This window comes from Coloeus monedula (assembly GCF_965178545.1).
Source record: "Coloeus monedula genome assembly, chromosome: 2".
Lineage (NCBI taxonomy): Eukaryota > Metazoa > Chordata > Aves > Passeriformes > Corvidae > Coloeus > Coloeus monedula.
In genome coordinates, this window is record NC_138782.1 from 52,009,217 (window position 1) to 52,030,852 (window position 21,636).

The 21,636-nt window shown below is 41.7% G+C and overlaps 1 protein-coding gene across 2 annotated transcripts in view; it reads right to left on the reverse strand.

The window, feature by feature from the left end:
* The window catches only part of SASH1 (SAM and SH3 domain containing 1), a gene marked incomplete at its 5' end in the record, with an annotated part of 533,304 nt that overhangs the window by 13,333 nt on the left and 498,335 nt on the right, over window positions 1-21,636 (reverse strand). The window contains 8 exons of one of the 2 annotated variants that reach the window (XM_082303323.1): window positions 236-386; window positions 1,078-1,287; window positions 2,375-2,544; window positions 3,473-3,608; window positions 5,773-5,916; window positions 8,279-8,350; window positions 11,978-12,813; window positions 16,898-17,030. In XM_082303323.1, coding sequence (XP_082159449.1) covers window positions 236-386; window positions 1,078-1,287; window positions 2,375-2,544; window positions 3,473-3,608; window positions 5,773-5,916; window positions 8,279-8,350; window positions 11,978-12,813; window positions 16,898-17,030 — 1,852 coding nt within the window. The remainder of the gene's footprint in view (window positions 1-235; window positions 387-1,077; window positions 1,288-2,374; window positions 2,545-3,472; window positions 3,609-5,772; window positions 5,917-8,278; window positions 8,351-11,977; window positions 12,814-16,897; window positions 17,031-21,636) is intronic. The other variant, XM_082303324.1, reaches the window with a different exon arrangement.

Below are 21,636 nucleotides of genomic sequence, written 5' to 3' on the forward strand. Positions count from 1 at the left end.
TTCATTAAATAAGTTGGGTGGCAAGGTTTACATGAACAGAATTAATTCCAGCAGAACAAAAGGAAGTTTTAAGTCACTCCTCAAAAATCTAACGTTACACAGGATTACCCTGGAAATAACTAGGTTAGGAAAAAAAAAGAGATCAAAATCCTGGAACAAGTTTTCTGCTTTAAGGGGTTCACAAGGTTCTTGGCAAAGCTCTACTAAAACAGAAAACCTCTAACATCCCACGTACTATCATATTCCTGAAGAAGTTCCACTGCTGTGAGGAGAACAGCTCTGTGCTCAGGATCTCGGATGTTCAGTTCATCCAAATCTTCTTCTTCTAAAAGCTTAAAGGTATCCAGATCTTCATAACCATTGAATAGAAACGTGGGCATGTGCTCCTGCGCAAAGGGGAAAAAATAAGAAGAGCTGTAAGACAACATATTCATTCAACTTTATCAATAAAAATACTAAAAGAGATTTTTGCAACCAGCAAGAAATGCAGTAGTTAAGTAAGTGCAAACCAGCGCACAACAGCAAAATTATGTATTATAGTTCGCATAAACACTGCTCTGAATTCAGGGAGGTAGCTGTGCCAGAACTGGAATGCTGCATATACTGTTGTGCTTGGAATGTACTGTATTAGATGGCCTGGGTATCATGCTACCTGAAGGCACAACATGACATGGTTCTGTATGAGGGGAGAAGTATGAAAGGTGAATGACAGCCACACCAATTTATCCCAAGAAACACGGAAAAAAAATGTCCACTTTAAAGACAGGGCAATTATTGTTATTTTACACTTTTGGCTTGCCCCTGGAGTGTGCTAGCCTGTGGTCATACCGTACAACGATTTACGGTCTCTGAGTGCACATGACTCACAGCCTGCAGCACTTCATCATGCCTGAGAGGCAGTTCTGCCTGGCTTCAGCTATTTTCACTCTGCAGCTAAGACCTGATTCTGCTAAGTGGTGTCACAATCCTTAGGATTATGAATCTGGTGTGTAGCTTCCAAAACTAACAACTTCAAAGGTGTGGTCCCCTTCCCACAAGCAAAAGTGAAGGGTAAGCAGAGAGAGAAAGAATTGGGACCTTCAAATTGATGCGATCCAAGAGATCCTCAACTGACTTGGGCTGGGGAGGTCTGCTTTTTCGACGTCTCCTGGTGGGCCGCTTCGGCTTCTCTTCCTCTTCATTTAACACATCCACATAGATAAATTTGAAGGTGCCAACTTTGTTGTTCAAGAGACCCATCCAAGTGCCCATGGGGGGTTTGCTGATTATATCAATGATGTCACCTTTCTGCAGACCAAAGAAGCAAGAAAGCCACTTAGCTTTCTGACAGATTTTTAAGCAAACACACTTGGATTTCCATGTACACAGACGACACACTTTAGTTTTCAAAAGGTTAACCACAGCTCTTGCAAAAATGTCTGATAATGCTTGTTTTACACATGGAAGAAAACGGAATCAGGTGACATGCCTCAGAACACAGAGCAAGTCAACAAAAGAACCTGGAATGGACCCCGACTGTCCAGATTCACAAACCTGCTGACATCTCTGTAGAGCATCAGTGCTCTTTGGTTCAAAAGTCTCTATGCTTGCAACTACCTGAAATTGGTGCAAAGCAGAGCATGCTCAGTGTATACGGGAACAATTTCACACCAGATCTCCTGAGCAAAGGAAGCCAACGCAGAAAGAACCAACAAAGTTGCTTTTCCTAATGTGCTCGTGATCATTACAAAGAAACAGACACACAACTGCTTTTGCACACCTGAAGAGATTACCTTACATACATCTGCTTTAATTCCAAGCTGCCCTTGAAATTTTAAGTAATGAATGTAAGGAGTCAGTTTGAATTGAATATGGCACAACTAAAAATAATCAAAGCTGATATCCAGAAAAATTAAAGGGGGGTGACCACTCACTTAGCAAAGTGTTTCAATATAAACTCAAACCAAGTTATACTAACTGAGATGCTTTTAAGAGACACTGTGCGCAGGTGCGTGCACATTTCTTCCAAGAGTTTTGAAAATTTTTCCATTGAGGATTATTTCATTGTGGCAGACAAAGTATCTTTCCAATCTTTCAAGCAAAACCTTGCAAAATGGAAATGAATTGATGGCACATCTTTAATTTTCCAGAAACTAAAGACACAAGTGTCTTTCCCTGGATGGAGAGAAATGTAAGTACTTACTTATGTTCTATAACATTTTGCTAAAAATGCTATACAAGGAAATATTAAATGTATACGACAGGTTAAAGGGCTTCAAAACCACATATAAATTCATTAGAAGATTAAGAATTCTATCATTGTTGCAAAAAGCTCATAATTTAGAATTTTAGCAAAATAAATGTTTTACTCCTTAAAAACAAATATAGCTGGCACCTTGAGCTTCAGAGAATCTGTATCATAAGGACTTGGAGTAAAATCAGTGTGAACTCTGGCTCTTCCACAAAAAGGTCCTCTGTAAGGAGGCTCTTCATCATCACCATCTTCTGATTTCACACTCTCCCTGTTGCTGGTTGAGGAATCTGTTGTGCTCACTGTCTGACCACCTGTGTGGGAGACACAGTATCAGTTCACAGAAAAGGCTCTTTGTGAAGAAGCTTCAGAAACAGAGGAAATATAGAAAATGGGTCTTCTTTCCACAAAACATGGTATCGAAGTTAAAAGTCCTTAGATGCTGCTATTTCTTACACACACATATGGATGGGAGAGTTAGTAAATCTACTTTGCACTTCTGTTTTCCTGAATTCAGCCCCTCAATATTTAACTGAGAAGCTATTTAACAAGTGTCTCATCTATGGTACATCACAGGAGATGACATCTTCTGGGAAGTTTTGCTCACAAAACTTTTATGAGGAAAACAAGCTCTGAAACCTGCAGGGGGGTTCTAGAATCCCTCCCAAGTCCAGAAATTTCGTGAAAGTGCAGCAAGTTCACATCACCTGTGTTCCATTTAAGCTGTTTCGTGTCGAGACAATCAAAACCAGAGAGGTTTTAAATACTACTCTTTCTTTAACCAGTTAATGAGAGAAACTCTCTCGAGGTTTCTCTGGAGGGAAGGTGGGAAGCCCATCTGGAGTGCTCAGGAGAAATCCAGTGTAAAGATGAGCCTGTTTACTACTGGCCAAGGATTGTAATTCTTATTTAGAGTGAGAATTACAATCCTTGGCCAGTAGTAAACAGATTCATTATTACATTTATATTAGAATACTTATATTATAATAGTAGGACCCAGCAGACCAAGCCAGAAAGCCAAATTTCACTTTTTCAGGGTTCTGCATAAACATAAAGCAAAAAACCCCCACTCTTTGCACCAAAGAGCTTACAGTTCTTTACAAACCCCTAATGACTAACCCATCAGCCTTTCTACTTTTTAACCACTGTTTCTGCTTTGACTTTGTCTGATTCTGCTTACTTTGGAGATCTCTGCTCCCTGAAGCCACAGAAATGGAGTAACACAGTTACAACTGAACTTACTCATTGAGCTCTGACCACTTAAGGAACTCCTCAGGCTCTCCACTGAGCCGCCAGCTTTCAGCTTGGGTTTGTCCAGGGAGTCAGCGTCTGGTGGTGGCGACTGCGGGGAACCTGGCATGATCCCGGGGCTGGACTCCTGAAAGGGATTGGACCATTAAAGTTTGTTAAATGAACATAGGCACTGACAGGAGCTGCTTGCGCATCTCCAAAAAGATTCTGTTTTCCCGCTCTTTACCAGACAGGCTGAAACCTTCTATCTACTTATTTAGCAGCACCCAGCTGTGGTAGAAACTCCACTTTATTAGGCATGATAGTGGTGATGGGAGCAAACAGACCAGGCTGAAAAAGCTAGCATTGTAAGTAGAAACAAAAACCTTACACAAAGCTCCCAATTCAAGGGTTTTTATGACACATGATACTTTTGCCAGCAGTACTTGCAAAACAACTAGTGCCAAATTCAGGTTTCTGAATCAGGATTTTGTACAAAGATGGACACAAACAAACAGACAATGCAAGTGAGACATGAAGCAATGGGTTTGTTTTGTTGGGTTTTTTTCAGTGAATTTTTTATATCATTGCTCATTTACCTAGAAGAACAAAAAAAAAATTGGCTGGAAAATGCAGCCCTTGCATAGTACAAATATGCATAAACATATATGCATAAATATAAAAAGATTTTGCTACATGTGCAATAGTTTAAGCAATTTCTCTTTTCATTCGGTCAAACATTACAGAAAATCAAAAGGGTCTTTCCTAAATTGAAATTCTGTCAGCCTTTGTGAAGCACAGGTAAAACAAAGCAGCAGATACTTGTGGCCAGCATAACTTTTGCTTGTTTTAATGCATGCAGAAAGAGATACTGGAACATACTTTGAATCATGATGCCTGAAAGTTATAAATATTTTAAAACAACTGTGCCATGAAGTTTGAAAACAGAGCAACTGTAGCTTGCATACAGGAGTGTTTTGTGGAGATGTGTGGTCATAAAACTTTTAGATGAACACTATTATTTGCATGCTGCAGAATCATTAGGAAAACTTCATCCCAGCATATGACTTCAGAGGTAAAGTCAATCTCAGAGAGAGAGACAGAGAGCAGAAGTATTGCTAAGTTGCTGTAAAGCAATTTCTCAAAGGATCCCTTTTTTTTGGCAGACTTTGCAGAAACGCACTGTAAAGCCAGTCAGACACCAAAACATCTTCTCACCAATATTAAATCATGTTACACCTTAAAATATTTTAACTGTAAGTTTAAATTAAATAACCAGAAGTGTAGTACTGCCCCTGGTTATGAATAAGTATGGCTAATAAATCATTCTGCAGGAAAGGGATTCTAATGCTGCAAAGCATGGCATAACACTGGCCACATTTCTGCCTCTCTTGGTGCCTGTGGATTCTTCAGTTTGGGGTTGTTACTATGGATGTTACAAACTGCTCCTTTTACACGCAGTAAGGCTTTGCATTAAGAGCAAAACTCCCTTTCCATTCCCAATTCCCCATGACTGCGAGCATCCCCTGCGACCCAGCGGCCGGTCCGAGCCCACATGGGGGCGGTGTTAACCAGGAAGAGCTCTGCTTTCCCAGCGTCTTTCGAACTTCCTCCTTACACAACCCAAGTGGCAAGACCGGTTTTAAACAAATGCCGAAAATTTTTGACGCTCCACTAAAGCAAGGAACCCAAAGTATACCAAAAGGGGAAAAGACAGAAATTGTTTCTGGGCCACTGAAATTCAAAGCCTAATTTAGAACTAATGTACTTCAGGTTTGTCTTTAAGAATAGACTATAAAAATCTGTAATGAAAGAATAATAGGAAAATCTTCTGTCAGATGCCCCCTTTCTGACTAGATTGTGCCTCTGTTTTAATGGGCTGTGGCACAGGGCAAGCTATGATGGAGAAAAGATCTGTAATAGCAGAGAAGAGCTGTGTATGTGGAGTTATGCTGGGAATTTAAACTAGGGTGTAAATTGCAGATTAAATATATTACTGTGACCCTGTGTAACATACTAGTTCCCTTAATAAATTATGATAGAAAAGAAATGGAAATAGAGAATGAGGTGTGTAGTGCCATCAGTGACAGACTTCTGATGAGCTACTTAAATGAAAATCTGAAAATGCATTTTCCATGGTACTGGCATCGATAGGAAGCCATTTCACAATGAGGGATTTTAAAGAAACACAGGAATAAGCCACACCATATAGTCTTGTTAGAAATTTCTTCAGAGATGCCTTGATGCATGGGAATCAATATTGATTAACACTTCTACATTATTAAGTGGATTCCACTGCAGACCTTACATACCTGCTCAGACAAAGAGCTGCTGTATTTTTTTGACATCCTTTTCTTCATTGTTTCTTTTACAGACTTCACCTTTTTGCCCAGAGATATACGGGAGGCAGAGGGTGATTTGATCACTTCTTTATAAACAAAGTCTCCTTCTTTGCCCTGCAAAATAAAACAGGGCTTAAGCCTTTTAAAGAGAAGAGCCATTTTTTCCCTCATTCAGCAGTCAGTGCAGAGGTGTCCAGGCAGACACAGGACAGCAGCACAGTGTCCTGTTGCCTGCTCCAAATTCACTGTTGAGACCTTGTGCAAACCACTGTAGCAGTCCACTGTAGCTCACTCTTAAGGATGGATTTGTAAACTTTTGGTGAAAGTATTGTGTGTAGATGTGTTGAGGACTGTTAGGATGCCTTTATCCCTTTGCATTTCAGATAAGTATTTGATCTGATAGAAAACCCCACAGTTTCAGGCTAAGCCCTCCTGACAGGACACGCAACAGTAGTTGTGGCTAATGTTGGTCAATACTACAAAGAGTTTAACAGGAATAAAGGTAACTCTGAGATCCTAGCCAAATACATATCTCTCTGTGTGTATATATATATGTGTATATCTACATTTGCCTACCCAAATTTACTTTTTATTTTTGCCTACCCGAATTTACTTTTTATTTTCAGACAGGTATTCTGCTAACCTCTGTGGTTTTACTGTAGACCATAAAAAACCCCAAAAAACCCGAGCACCACAAAAAAAATGTACTAAATTCATCACCCATGGACTTGCACTGCTTTTTTTAAGGCACACAACAGGGTACTGACAAACTAAGTTAGCTAAATATAGTGGATGACAAAGACCAGCTGCTTTGAATGCATTTAACCTTTTCTAAACCAGCTTAAGATACTGAGCACTTACCTATGCCACAAGCACACACTTAATATGGATCAGCTGATGTTTTGCCAAACTTGTATGATTCAGCCCTTATTCAGATTGTCCAGGCAGGACATTAAACATGGTCTTACGTTTGACTGTGTTTTAGGAACTGCTGAGCAATGCAGCTCTATTAGAGCTACTCTGGCACCCTCCAGCACAAAAAAGGACCAAAATCCGTCTGGCCGAAGAGATTGCCTAGTGAGTTTGGTCTCTGACTTGGTTCAATTTAGCTACAAGAAGATAGCAAACCCTAAAATAAATGTACACTATATTGTACATTAAAGATTTATCTTTTTCTATTTTTCCCTACGTTTATGTATGTTTTCTACTTCACTAATGTTCTTACAAAAAGTTTCTCTGAAATTCAACTGACAATACATTTTTTTTCCCCCTTACAAGTTGTTCGTAATTACAACTTCTTTGGTAATTTTGGTCTTTTACAAGAAGTTAAGGACTGCTTTTTGCTTAATCTTTTTTTGGAAAAAACCTTCTATTTAATGGACTTACATGTTTTCAAGAAAAAACCCCCTTTGATCCGTATATATTGTTCTAGTGCACTGCATCTCTCCCACTACTGATGCTCCCAGGGATAAGTATAACATCTAAACTTCACACTTTCTTATATTAAAACCAATCTAATCAAAACAAGTATCTATGTTTAAAGATAAACATTCTAAGTTCAGAAGTTGACTTTTTTACTGAGTTGAAAATTGATGAGTAAAATAACCACCCACAGATTTAGCAAATTTAGGGGTATTTTATGATGTTAAAAAATAATAAGGCAACAAAAAGCATGCCCAAAAAACCCAGCTGGCATAAGAAGTAATATAATGCTGGCATACAAAATGTTTCACAATTTAGACTTGATTTAAGTGGACAGTAAAGGTATCAGATCCAATGCTGGAACAGAAAAGAAAAACATCTATGGGCAGAAGGAAAAAATATGTTTGCTATTTCATTTGATATAATGTTCTGGCTCATTTCTGTTCTGTTCTTTTTGGCCACAGGCCAACCAACAGTACCAGTGGGATCAACATGAGTAACATAAAATGGAATCAATTCTCAGGGGAGATGAGGTTTTTTTTAAACACAAGAATTCTCTGAGATCAATTGCGCAGCACCCAGCACAATGGGATCCTGGTCTACTCCAGAGCTCTGAGATACAATGAGAAAACAAATAATGAACTTCTTTCATAATGACTTCCATGCAAATAACTGGCAGATCTTCAGCAAAGTTAGCCTCATCATTCCAAATAGTAAATATTTTTACCAAGAAAGTATAGCAATCACATGTTTTGCCTTGGGTGATGCTCTGAGGAAGTCAGACGTAAGAATAGCCCACAGATGTGCCCCCAGATCTGCGCTTTGGTCACTTGTTCTTACCTTTTTACACATACTGTATATAAATACTTATCCACACATGGATATGGGTGGGTATGTTATTCTCAAAGCTAAGGAAGTTTGAGGTTAAAAAAGATCCTCTGTTTTCTTGGATCCCCAAACTATTATTACAGACCTAAATTACACTTCAGTCTATTATAACTCTACTGCGCATTTCATTTTATGCTATTTCAAGTCTGCACCTTCTCAAACTCACCATTTGGTCAGAACTGTTTCCAATATGAAGGGAACGATTAGTCAAATCAAAGCCTCCAAAGCTACAGGTTCTCTGCAAAAAACCAAGGATAGATAAGTTTTATCACCATGATTAGCTCACTTAGAACATCTGTGATTTGGAGAACACCAATTAAAACACAAATGTCTGCAAAAATGGAAAGAAACAAACAAACAAACAAAGGGATGAGAGATTATAAATCAGGAACTCTGTTGTAAAGCAATATGAGTCTCTCTTTTCCAGAGACAACTCCTTGGCCTAAGGTCTGCTGCTGTTGAGTCATCTACTGCCTACTCCTCTCTTTAAAAAGACTTTTTGGTCTGAGGAAACTGTTGATCTTATGCATCAAGTTTTCCAAGGTGCTGGCAACTCCATCTCTTCACTCCCATCTGCCTTCATAAATAAGTCCACAGCAGCACTGAAACAGAGAACCACCAATCTTCTAAATCTTTTAAAGCATTGGATAACCTACCTTCTGAATAGCTGCATAGGCTGCATTTCCACTGAAATACAGGGAATCACTGGAAGCCTAGTAGGGTAAGCCCTTGGTAAGAGGAGGGAAAACCCAGCCCAGCTATCCATAAGCATTGTGTCCCCAGAGACCCAGCAAGCCCTGATTCCAGATAAGGTGCTCCAGCTTTTTCTTTGCAATCCAAGAGGTAATAAAACCTGACCAATGAACAACCAGCTGCACAGTACTCAAGTAACTGGCCCTGGCAGAAGTCTCATGGGGCAATGCAAGGAAATGAAGGTGTGGCAGTTACAATTAACTTGCACAGCTTCAATTCTGGCCTCTGAGTGGGGTTTTGAAGACAGGCAGATTCCTACTATAAGTATTCTTTTCCGAGTCAGAGCTGAGATAAACAGGAGGCAGAAGATCAATGCTTGTGAACTAGAAGTTCTTAGGGCAACAGAGTAGAATCAGTTATGTATTGATTAGGTATTGGCTCAGACCTACAAAGGATTCAGTGAGTCAGTGAAGACCCACTACTGAGAAGTACTAGGCTGCTTTGTCTATTAGGAAAAAGCAAGCTGTATAAACTGTGACACTTAATAAACAATTATAAGAATTCATTCTTTTAAAGTAAACACTCTTCCTGCCCACCACTTAGAAGCATATGTATTAATAGCTTTTAGAAGGTTTTATTTCTAGCTTCTTCCTGCTTACACCCAACAAACTTGGATGACAGTGTTTGTACCCACCACAACTCTAGTGGAACTCAAAGCCAGCTTTGTCGAGGCCCCACACACATTAAAGAGAGTGCTATGATGTAGAATTTTTCTAAGTGTTTGGTTTTTTTTGTTGTTTTTTTTTTTTTCCAGAAGGCAACGTGACTATGGCACAGGTTTTAAAAATTGTTTTTGGAAAACATTTGAGACTAACCACAAGTAATAAGATCAGTTTCTAATGCACAGCATGTTTAGCTAGGAGTAATTTGGTCCTTCTGTGAAGGACCATTATAACTAATGCTACAGTGTATGGTAATCCCAGCAATGAAGAGAGGACATCTGGAACTGCTCAGAGCAAACTTGTCTGTCAAATCAGCCAGAGCTCCTCCTAAAGAAGTCTTCTTGGAGAGCAAAACAACTGTTGGTTAAAAGCTTCTGAGTGAATGCACCTTACTAAGGATGCTTGTTGTTTCACTATGGACCTCCTCATACATTTAAAATTTAACTTCCACCTTCAGATTCCAGTAGAGACCCTGGCAATACTGCACCAAACAAAAGGTCTGTGAATGAGGAGAGGGATATTCAATGGAATGGCCATGCAATCAAAAGTACTGTTCTTCTGGGAAAAAAGAAAAATTGATGCCATTTGAAAATTTCATGCATGTCCAGGCCACTGAAACAAATATAAATGACAAAAATGAATGGCAAGGCAAGACAGAGTGACCAATTCCACTGAATACATAGGCATTGCAATTTCCCTGAGGTTGCAGCAAACAAACACTTAGCATTTCTAGGAAGGAGCGGCATTAGTTGAAGCTTGGCAGCCATTTGTGGTTTCAGGAGGAAGTGCATTGAAAAAGCTGTAAGGGCAGCAGGTCTCCAACACTTATCCCATTCAAACCAGGATGGAGAAGCAGCTGACTGCAGAGTTCCTCAACAACAACAAAATGCTATCCATTTCTTCTTTAACTGTATCTCTGTGATTAAGCAAAGGTCAGTGCAGAGGGTTCTCATAAAGAAATTACTATAGCGAGACAAGACTAACTTAATAGAAGAACTGAGAAGTTTATGTCATCTGTATTTACCAAGATGTTTTTTGATTTACCTAAGATGTTATTTTACTAAGTTTTAGAGGGTATTTTTAATTATGGGGCATCTCTAGAACATATGAGTATGCTTTTTGGTCCAAGATAACCTTATTATTCAACCCACAGAGGGGCGAGCAAGGTTTCTCTCATCATTTTAATATCCTTACAGGAAAACAACATCTTCTGAGTACAAGGTCTGTACCAATAAACAGTGTCCTGTTAGGGGGAAAGTAAGCAGTCAATACAGAAGAAATAGTAAAGCTGCCAAGAGAGAATGTTCATGGTATTGGGTAGAAAAAAAATCTGTGTTTTGTGGCCAAAGAGCAAAAAGGGAACCATGAAGGCCTGGTCATCTCCCACAGGTTATTCAAGGAGACCACAGCTGTCGCTCTTACACCTTATACCTGAAGAAATTAGGCAGAGACCTCTCAAAAAAAAAAAAAAATTGTTATTAAGAGGAAAAGTTGTTTCTACTGTATTGTTTGTTCACTGGAATATCTTGCTTAATGTTATGGGTGCACTGCTGTTTCCATCCACTCAAGTAGGGAACATTGTCAACTAGACAACAGACTAGCTGCCTCAGCTTTGGAGATCTGGCATCAAAGGCAAGTTCCTAGGAAACTCAGAATCACAGTTAACATATGTTATATGATGAAATGTCATCATATAACAAAACTGGATCATATAATCAGGAAGCGGCTTTGGATCCCTATGGAGTGTTCAAATCACTTAATTTCTCACTCTAAGCACAGTTTCCTCTTTTGGCCATCCCCCGTTCCCTCTCCATAATGCTCTGAGGGAAGCTGCCACCTTCATTCCATGGTAGAAGGAAGGAGCAGTAGTGACACTCCTGGTGGTGGTGAGCAGCAAGCAGGAGGGCAGTGACTACGTAATGCAAAACTCCATGTCTTTCTGCAGCTGTGTATGTAAGGGAAAATACAGATTGGGTGAGTGAACTGATGAGATGCAATCTCAGAAGGGAAGGGCCAATTTAAGGCAACGACAGCTGAAAAGAAATAGAGCACAGTTGAGTAACAATATTACTCTGAAAATGTTGTTCATCTCTTGGTAGAAGAGAATACTGATTCGCAAAGCATCACAAAGAATGTATTTATAGTATCTGAAACCTTCTCTGTTCACTGGTGATCTCTATTTCTGCACTAGGTGAATTAAAAAAGCAGCATTTTGTGATATTTGCTCACTCTCACTGAGTTATTCTATACACACAGAAATGGCAACAAAACTCTTCTCTGACAAGATTATATCAAGCGCTTCCCTTATCACCTGCATTACAGTGCTTAAGAGTTCCTAATGGCAAAGAAAGCAGAAGCACTGAATATTAGTTGAAAGTACAAAGCAGAAAGTGTTCACTGCAACCTCATAGAAATTGGAAGACCACCTTCATGGCAACTCTTTGACTCACAGACTTTTGGTGGATTCTCAAGAGAACCCTTTTAGTACAGCGATCCACTGTGGCAGCCCACTTCCTCTTGGCCTCCTCATCCTCCTCCAGCAGGCATCTCCTCAGGTCCTGCTTGTCGGCCTTGCTCAGGGTCCTGTCAGTAACGGGACGCACCAGCTGTGAGAGGTTGAGGTGACTGTACAGGCTTCTCTCCACCACATAGGTGATATTGAACTCGCTGACAGAGGTGCGCCCTCGTAGCCTTCTGTTTGGGAAGCCACAACCTCCACCCCCTTTCGTTTTGTGCCGCAGTAATTGTAGGTCGCAAGTTGTGGGGGATGCTCCTTTCCTAGCAGGGCGCTGGCAAAGAAAAGCTCTGGAACAGGAATAGTTAGTATCCATTTTCTTCAATCGGATCTGCTTCCTTACACTCTGAATCTCCTCCAGGGACACCAGAAGATGGTGCTTGTGCCTGTTGCTGTCATAAAAGCAAATGCTTTCTGTACTTACCCCATGGCTCAGCGAGCCAAGGCTCTTCTTCATTTCCCCATCTGTCAAGGAGCGGCAAACTTTCTGGGACTTCTCCTCTTCTGGGTAAGAGAAAAATGTCCCAAGTTTCTTGGGAGGCTTGATAAGGCCACGGCTATCAGTTTTGCTGAAGGTCTTCACCAGCTTCCGGTTAGCTCCCCATGTATCAAGACTGCTGGATGAGGGAGAAGTAGTAAGTGAGTCCGAGTCATCCTCTGGCTGCTTTTCACAGGAGCTGTCAAAGTAGAATTGTTTCTTGTGAACTCCAGAGTAAAGTGCTGATCTGTCATCCAGTATAGGAGAGTTGTCAAGCGAGTGCTCTTCCACACCTACGGGGGACAAAAGCAGCAGAACGCTTGTCATTGTTCGTAATTCTCAAAGATGTTTCCCTGTAGAGTCTTATTGTATTTATTCAAGATATCACCCATTTAAATCAGAAGAAAACTATTTTTGATGTAAATTGCTCAGAAGTTATTTTTGAGTGGATAAACCTGAAGTAGTTCCTTCCATTTGGAAGTGAGAATTCTGGGATGAGTTAACGAAAGACAGGAGACAACATCCTGTAAATAAATTCATCGTTATTTTAAGTTTCTCTCTTTCATCTGCAGCTAAGTAAGACCACAGATGTTCTTACTAACAATCCCTTAAAAGCTGGAACTGGGATCTGTTTTTCATGTTTTTCTTATGATACTTGCATATGATGCTCAGCTCTAGTGAGCTTACAATAGGCCAGAAGTACACACAGGTGTTAAAACCCAAACAAGTACCTCTCAGGTCCAGTTTTCCAATACCTAGTGCTGCTGTGGCTGCAGAAAGGAGTATTTTTTGCAGAAATTTATGGAGCTGAACTCCAGGATGAAATTTAAAGTTCTGGGTTTTTGATGGGGGAAAGGCACCAGTTTTAATCACACAGAATTTATTTAGCAGTTGCAAAAACAAAGAAGTAGGTCAAACTGCAGGTGTGCCAATTTCAACACTGTCCTGGTAATGACAGAAACACTTGGTTTTCACCAAATTTTTCCAGAAAATATTTCACAGGAATATTTTGCAACATAGTACTGGACATGGGAAGATAGCCAGGTTTCCTTTTCGGAATGGAGAAAAGGGAATAAAGAACTTGAAACTGAAATTCCTTTTCACATTTATCATATAAGAAACTTTTCTCTGGTGTTTTCTTTTGAGCAAAGTATAGGCACAGGTTTTAGATGCAGTAACAAGGTAAGAGTCAAAAAAAAGTACACATCCTGCTTTGTCTCTCTGACAAATTTCACAGCATTCATAGCTACCTATCAGACACACACACACACAAATATGATTGTATTTATTTCTTGCCAAAATAAATTTCTAGCATGACCTGACTTTGCCTTCATCTTTGATTGCTTCCACAGTCTTTCAGCAGAACTAAATTTGAACCATTACCAAACTACCTACGATTTACTAAACTAGCTCATTCAATAACAAGGGATACCTTTCAGATGACAGATTAGCAACCTTGTACAGGATTCCTGCCCCACCTTCAGTTCACTCTGTTGGCAAAATATATTTGACATACATTTGTTGAAACCTAAGATGTTAGTTTACTAAGATAAAGCTCACTATGACATTGAAGGAATAGTGGACCACATCTGACATGAAACTTTCACTCTTGAGAAATTTATTGGGGTAGGTCTGCAGATTGGAGTCTGGTTTTGACACCACTTTCCCTGGGCTGTCCAACTTGCTCTTCTCCCCCTCTACATCTTAATTTGAAGAGAAAATAGACATTCTCCTGGGACTGAGTATGTACTGATAAACAAATTTAGTCCACTAAGTAAATATGTTTTTAAACCGCTTGTAAAATATGCATTGTGTGTCAACACTGTAACAGATGTTATTTGGAGTGAGTCCATGACACAAAGCCATAATGACACAGATGTAGATGTGATGCATTTTTAAGTGCTATATATGAATGGTGCCCAGGAATTAGGAAGTTTCAGTTATTTAGCTCACTTAGGAGCAGATTAAGACAAAATACATATGGATTCAGATATTGGCACATTCTAGTGAGTATCAGCTCAGCCAAGTGTACATACACTGTGATAACAGAGTCAGTAACAGAAATGTGGAAGAAGAATCTGAGACTAGTGTGCTTTCCTTTAAAATCTACAGGAACACATAAGGGAAATTCAGCAAAGTTGTTTTTGGTGAAGAAATTTTTGAGAAGGATTATTCAGAATGTTTCTTCTAGGAAACTGCATGTCATTTTTCAAAATAAGTCTACTCTTACACTAAACTAAAGGCTGTTGAACAGTAATGAATTTATTTAAATTTTACTGATGTTACTCAATCAAATACTGTAGCCATCTCCCCAGAACCTAGTCACCTAAGATTTCACATTACTTCACATTCGTAACACAGATTCAAAGAATCACAGCAAACATCCAGTCAACTGCAGGTAATTTGGAAGGCCAGACTGCAATCCCAAATCTGACCACCCTATTTTCTTGTCATCTTGCATAGCCCTCTAACATATCCAAATGGGAATACAGACCTATATTATTAGAGATTAGGATGGATGGCATTTATGAAGCACTTTTAATTTGCCATATAAAAACTTGGGTGTGGAATTTCCTGAAAGAAAAGTCATAGGTATCTACTGCTAAGGTAGACTTGGCTACTTAGGGGGCCTTCTAGTTATATAGAAGTTATGCAGAAGTAATCCATGTTGTTATTTAGCAATAACTGGTTCTGCAACAGTTTTCCAAGACCAAATCTACACAGAAACTCCAGAGTGATAGATAAAGTACAAACTCAGGAGTTACAGATAATTTAATCAAAGAAGCCTAGAGCTAGAGAAGACAGGCAGCAGATGGAGAAAGAAGGAAGGAGAACAAACTTTTTTTTGGATACAATTGTTAGTTCAGTGCTTTTTATGCAGGGGGCAGGGGTGGAAAAATTCAATGGAAATAAAAACCCTGGAAGGAGTGGCACACTTAAGTGAAATAAAAACCATGGAAGGAGTGGCACACTTCAGAGGAAGACCGAGGGAAAAAGGAAATAAGGAGGTGAAGCACTGTAAGAGAGGATACAAGGAGCAAGACAGATATTTAATATGCTGAGGAGACAGTCTGGTCCAACTGCAGGAAGGCATCTGCATGCCCAGCAGCCCCTGGGCTGCCTGCTCCTGCATGTGCTCCCATCTCTGGAGCCTCCTCCTGACTGCTCTCTGCAGCTTTTCCCAGACTCCTGGGGAGAGAAGGAGGAGGTAGGACAGATTTCTCTGGGGGACATCTTTCCCCAGAGCAGTGGAAAAATAGTCCTGTTTTGTTTGTCTCATCTCAAAATCCATGTTTTTGTTTCCAAGGTATCCCAGCTTTATGCTCACCATATGAGGTGATAAAACCTTTCCAGACAGAGACAGCTGCCCATTCCAGAGCTCTAGATGGGCTGTGCCTTCCACGCCAGCCAGTAACACCATCCATAATGTAGGAGAGGCAGGCTAGATCATAGATCTGCCAGCAGCTTCCTGCCACATACGCAAGATGCACGTGTTCTCCTTAAATGCACTAGGAAAGAATCGTAAGACAGCTCAGCTCACTGCAGAGCTGAGGGGAATTGGCATACAATGCCGGGAAGGCCACCAACATAGAGAGGTGCCCACAATTCCAGTGAGGACTCAAGCACAGCTGCACAGAGAAGCTCCTGAGGATCAGGCTCCATTAATCTTGAGTGCTCACACATGGATACAGGTCATCCAGAGTTAATTCTGCAGCATGGTGTTCCCAGGGCCTGAACTCTGCATCCCTTTCCCCCCTCTCCTCTTCCTCCTCCCTTCTCTCCCCCTCTCTGTAGGGAGCAGGGCTCATTCAGAAGCCAAATTGCAGACAGGATCCCCCAGAAGTAGAAGTCACGAGGCAATTGCTATCCCACAAGAATGTCTGATAGAGTTTTTGTATTTCTGCCACAGGGTGATGCCATGTGGTTCAACTGCACCACCAGCCAGCTGCTACCCTCCGAAAATGAGCAGGAGCTCACCTGTGTGCCACCCCAAGCCTGGGAGGAGGGAGCAGTGTGGTAGTGGCTCCACTTACTTCTTTGCTGAGCTTGTGGGGCAACTGGCTAGGATTGCTCCTAGGCTCATTCCCTCCCCAGCATGTGGCAGAAAACATAAGCCAAGTTCTGATCTCTTAATGAGGGGCTCTCCAGTGCTGCTCTGAGAATACCAGATCGGCAGCAACCACATTCTAGGCTGTCACTTTCCTCCTTCTAAAGCCTAAAAATTCAGTAACTTAAGGCATGCACAATAGACAAGGCAGTCATTCCTACCCTCCCTTACGAATACTCCACCCCTCCCTCCCTCAACCCTCCACTTTCTGTCCCCTCTCAAGAGAAACGTGTATTCACACATACAGTTTTAACCATGTTGCTTTTTACCTTCTGTGCTGGGTTTTTTCATTTCTTCAACTCTTATGAGTTTCTTCCTGACTCTGCGAGTAGAATTCACCAGCTTGTGCAACCTCTTAAACTTCACCGACTCCTCTGTTTCATCATCGGATTGTTCTCTTGACTGGCAAAGAAACAAAAGGAATATTAATAAAGCAGTAGTTCCACGGCTTGCTCGTTCAAGTCAAGTTAACCCAGCTCATCTGCTGCATTGTGTCAATGCAGCTCTGTAACTGGTGTTATATTTTCAGCTCAGGTCAGACAGAAACATTTAAATTACTGAGGGTTTTCTCGTTTTCTTTTTTTTTCTTTTTCTTTTTCTGAAAGCATGACATACCATTTTGATTTCTAAATCTGTGCAACGTAAGATCCTAGGCACTGAAATGCATTCCTGCCCTTGTCTTTCTTCACATGCATTGTGTAATAACTACTTCCACGTCCTCTTCCAGTATGTTTCAGGCAGGGCTCTTTTCCAGGGTTCTTCTTACCATACCAGTTATGCTCCCGTGGTTTAGTCAGTCCCTGGTCTGTCTGGCATCTCAGAACTCGCTGTTTAAACCTGGTTATAAACAGCTTTTCCAAAATGAAGCTCTGTCACTGATGATTTCTCTTTTTTTCCCCCCAGTCTTCCCAGAAAATCAAAAACAGCAGCACAAGAAAGGAATGGGAAGGAAAGGAAGGAGGAGACCTCATCTGCCTCACTCACGGACTGCCACAGCTACAAAATATTCCCTTCCTCCTCCCTGCTCCTTGCACTCCTCCTGAAGGCTCTCGAGGCTGGAATTAAGATGGACAGAGCATTCCTCCAGCACTGACCAAGGGAAAACTCTGACCTTTTCAGATATACAGTGCAGTCCATATTCCCCAGCATCCCGTTTCGTTTTGCATCTGATCCAGTATGCTCAGTTCCAGCTGTTTTCCCTCAAGTATCAAACATTACAGAGACAAAAAAAAATTCCCTTCTCTCCAGCAGCAGTGACACAACAAGCTGAAACAATCCATTCCTTGTGAACAAGAAGACAACTTCGATTTTCGAGCCAGATCCAATGTTCAACGTGCTACTTCCTCTGTTTTAATCAGTTCAGAATGTGGAAGGCAGCAGGGGGAAGGGCAGGGAAGGGGAGAGGAGAGGAGGCCAGCAGGGCTCTCCGGCTTGGCCAGGACAGCCCTGGCATCCTGCGCCGCTGCACATTCCTGCGCACAGCACAGGCTCCAGCTGGAGCACGGTATGGATCGTATACCTTACTTTGTTTTCACTCATAGTCCCAGCCAATTCACAGCATTCCTAATGGTCAGCTCTAAAAACCCTCACGCAACTTCCTGTCAGTGCAGCTATCTGGGCTTCCACAGTGTGCTCATCCTTTTTTCTCCTCCTTAATGAAACTTTTAAAAATAAAGATCCCCAACAGATGCAAGACAAGTAAAAACAAACAAACAAAAAAAAGCCATCCCCTTCTCTTCCCAGCAAAAATGCTGTCTGATTATCTGGAGGATAAATAAGAGGCTGAACATAAAAATGCTTTGTATTTTTGTAGTGCACTTAAATATCAGGATGAGGTACTAAAGGCAGATGCCACGGGGCAGGACACCATTTAGCAGTTGCACTGGTATACTTCCAAAGGCACACACAGAGCCTGAAAGAGCCAGGGCAGCTCTGAAAGCCTACCTCCCAGGTATGCACCTCACAAGGGCCCCAGAACCACACCAGAGCAAACTTTGGCGACTTTCTGCAAGGGCACTGTCAATTACCAATTTCCCACAAACTTTGCGTTACTCCAAAATAAGGAGGAATACCAAACTGACCACATTTAATGGCTGTAGGAATTGTCATTCTATCATCCAAGAATTGCATGAATGTGTTTATTGTGGTTACAGACTGGCTAGGTAATTAATAAATTTCCTTCAGGAAAAATAGGACTGTAAAGAGTACCAGGGCTGTTTACATCAAGACAAATTAAGCAAGAAGATGAGCATTAATTCAGAGATTATGCCTGGGACAACTTAGTGATATGTCAAACAAGACAGACACATTTAGATAAGATGATGAATGGATTATTGACTGTAATCAAGAAGTTCAGTCAAGACTTCTTGGGCCATTAAGTGCATCCTGGAAAGCAACCATCATGCATATTCTGCACTCAAGATATGTTTATTTTAAATGCAATTACTCTAGGGGATTGCTTTCCATCATTACTTTTTGTACACCCTAGGTCTGCAAGACTACTGCTTGTGAAACTGTGAGCTCTGTTAGACTTACAGAACAGCTCATACCTGGTCCTCCCACCCAGGATTTCATTGAAGAATAAACAGCTAGACCTGCTTTGCACCACTGATATCTGATAAGGAACTGGGCCCCCTCAGAGTTATGAAGACTCAACACCAACAACGAAAAAAGAGCTTTTACAATGTCTGACATTTGCATTCATAACTACCACAGCAAAAGCAAGAGTCAAAGTAGCCTCAGCGCAAGGTACTGAAATCAAACCCGAGTGGGTGGTACAGAGGGCACCATACTTCAAAATAAAAAAAGTGCAATCATAATTAAGTGCCAGCTGGTTTTCCCCAATGCTTCAGGACTCCTAGTAGCCTTTTGAGCTGGGGTCCTCCACAAGCAGCGACAGATCCTGTTTATCGCCAGTGCTTCGCAGATAGGCGAGAACAGCTCGTGCTTTGTGGGGAGACGAAAGACAAGTCTCCCTCCAGCAGCCTATTTCCTATCATATCAGGTAGCATATGACAGAGAAATCTTCTACAGAGAAAAACAGTAAGTTTATGCAAAAAGGCCTAAAAATGGTGACTACACCAGTGGTGCCACTCAGGAAACTTTATTGTCAAATAATGCCGATTCCTTGAAAATGAATGCATTTTCAAAAAGGGTTACTCTTCACTTGCTTCCTGTTTTTGAATTAACTTTTTAAGAAAGGCCTTGGAATTATCAAAAGTTTCCACTTTGGCACATGGGAAACAGAGCCTAATTTTCCAGCTCAAGCAATGCTTTCTTTTACAGCTAATATTAAACAGAAAACAGAAATGTAAAGCATTCAGGCCATAACTGACATATTTGGAAATCATTGAACTTCCATGCTTTGACTTCCCCAACTCACTCTACCTTCCCCATCTTTCACGGTGAACAAATTGCTTTTTTTGGTAGCTGTCCCTGACTTCAGATAAGAAAATTACCCCAGTGTCCCCAAAGTGTGGTGGGCTGGGAGATGGCTTCCTGGACAGCTCTAGCAGCGAGGCCTTGGCACAGGACTTGGATGTAGACAGCTGCCAGCCCCCTCTTGCCCTCTTCCCCCTTCACAGGCACTCCAGCATGCTGCAGCACTGCAGAAGGGTAGACATGGTCTGTTACAGAGTGGACGTGTCTGCAAGATGCTCAGCCAGAGCCTCTCTGGCACTGGAGGAGTCCCTGCTGCACCCCCTCTGCCAACGCCTCCTGGCCCTGGCACACGGCTGTTCCACCAGGCCAAGCCTTGGTGTCCTTAATGTGCTGATAAAACAGCCAGAGCCCCTCCAGCTCCCTGTCCCCCTGTGCACAGCCAAGGCAGGCCTCTCCCTGTGCCCTCAAGGGGACAACAAATGGATTTGCAGTACTGCAAATAGGAACAACTTAACTTCCATCTCCTCCGCTCCAAATTTTTCCATCCGAAAGCCCATATGGCTCAACTTTTAATTACTTTGGCTAATGCTGTATGTAGTAATTCTGTGGTGAATGCTTAAGTGTTTCATTTCTGGTTTCCAGGGCAACATTACATCAGATTGCAGACAGCTGGCTCCACAGCCCTAAACCATAGCAAATTGGCCAAAGCTGATGCACAAAACTCGCGCTGGTTGAAAGCGAGCGCAGGCCTCGGCCGGGCTGCCGGGGACCCAGCGCAGCCTGCGGGGCCCCTTGGCGGGGCTGGCTGGGTGGAGCCGCCCTTCCCGAGCGCCTTGGAGCAAGTGCATCCCTGCATCTGCAATGCTCTCACGGTGAGGAAACCCGCCAGCTCGGAGAGCTTGGCTGCACAAACGCGCGAAGGACTGCAGGGAAACAGGGAATATATTAACAGCATCTGGAAATACCAAGAACTGCATGCAGAGGACTGCAGCCACCACGTACCACACGGCTGGAAAACTACAGAGAGGCCAAGGCCCATACCCACTGCCCAGCTTTTTGCTGCAAACAAATGTGGCCACAAACAATGAAGATGCTGTCAAATCCATAAGAAATCAATCCCCTCTGCCACCTCTCGCATCCCTTCACCTTGGAAAACTCCCTACTTGTGCACCTCCAAAGGCCACGCTTTGCATCATCTCATATGAAAGATCAAAGAAAAAACCTTTATGCTCAGGAACAAATAGGAAATTAGCACACGTACTCTGACATTCTAGGAGGATTCTAGAGGAGCTCTCTATAGTTCTGCTTCTGGCACCCTTCTTGCTTTCTCTCCTGCTTTTCTCACGCAGGCTCTTTGGTGCTGCTTGCTCAGGAGGCAGGGCACACGCCTTGCTCTGCTGCTCTCTAACATCCAGCCCATTTCACACGCCACAGAAATAACAATCTTAACCTCCCTCTTAGAGTTAGTGCTTCACAGAGAGAGAGGGAGACAGAGAAAACTAACATTTATTAGCGTACTTGGAATTAATTGGCAAAATGTAAACCAGAAGTAAGTAGCTAGCTTTCCACAGGACTGTTTGGAAACACTTCAGGGTTATAGCAGCAGCCCTTAAAAACAGGCAAAGCT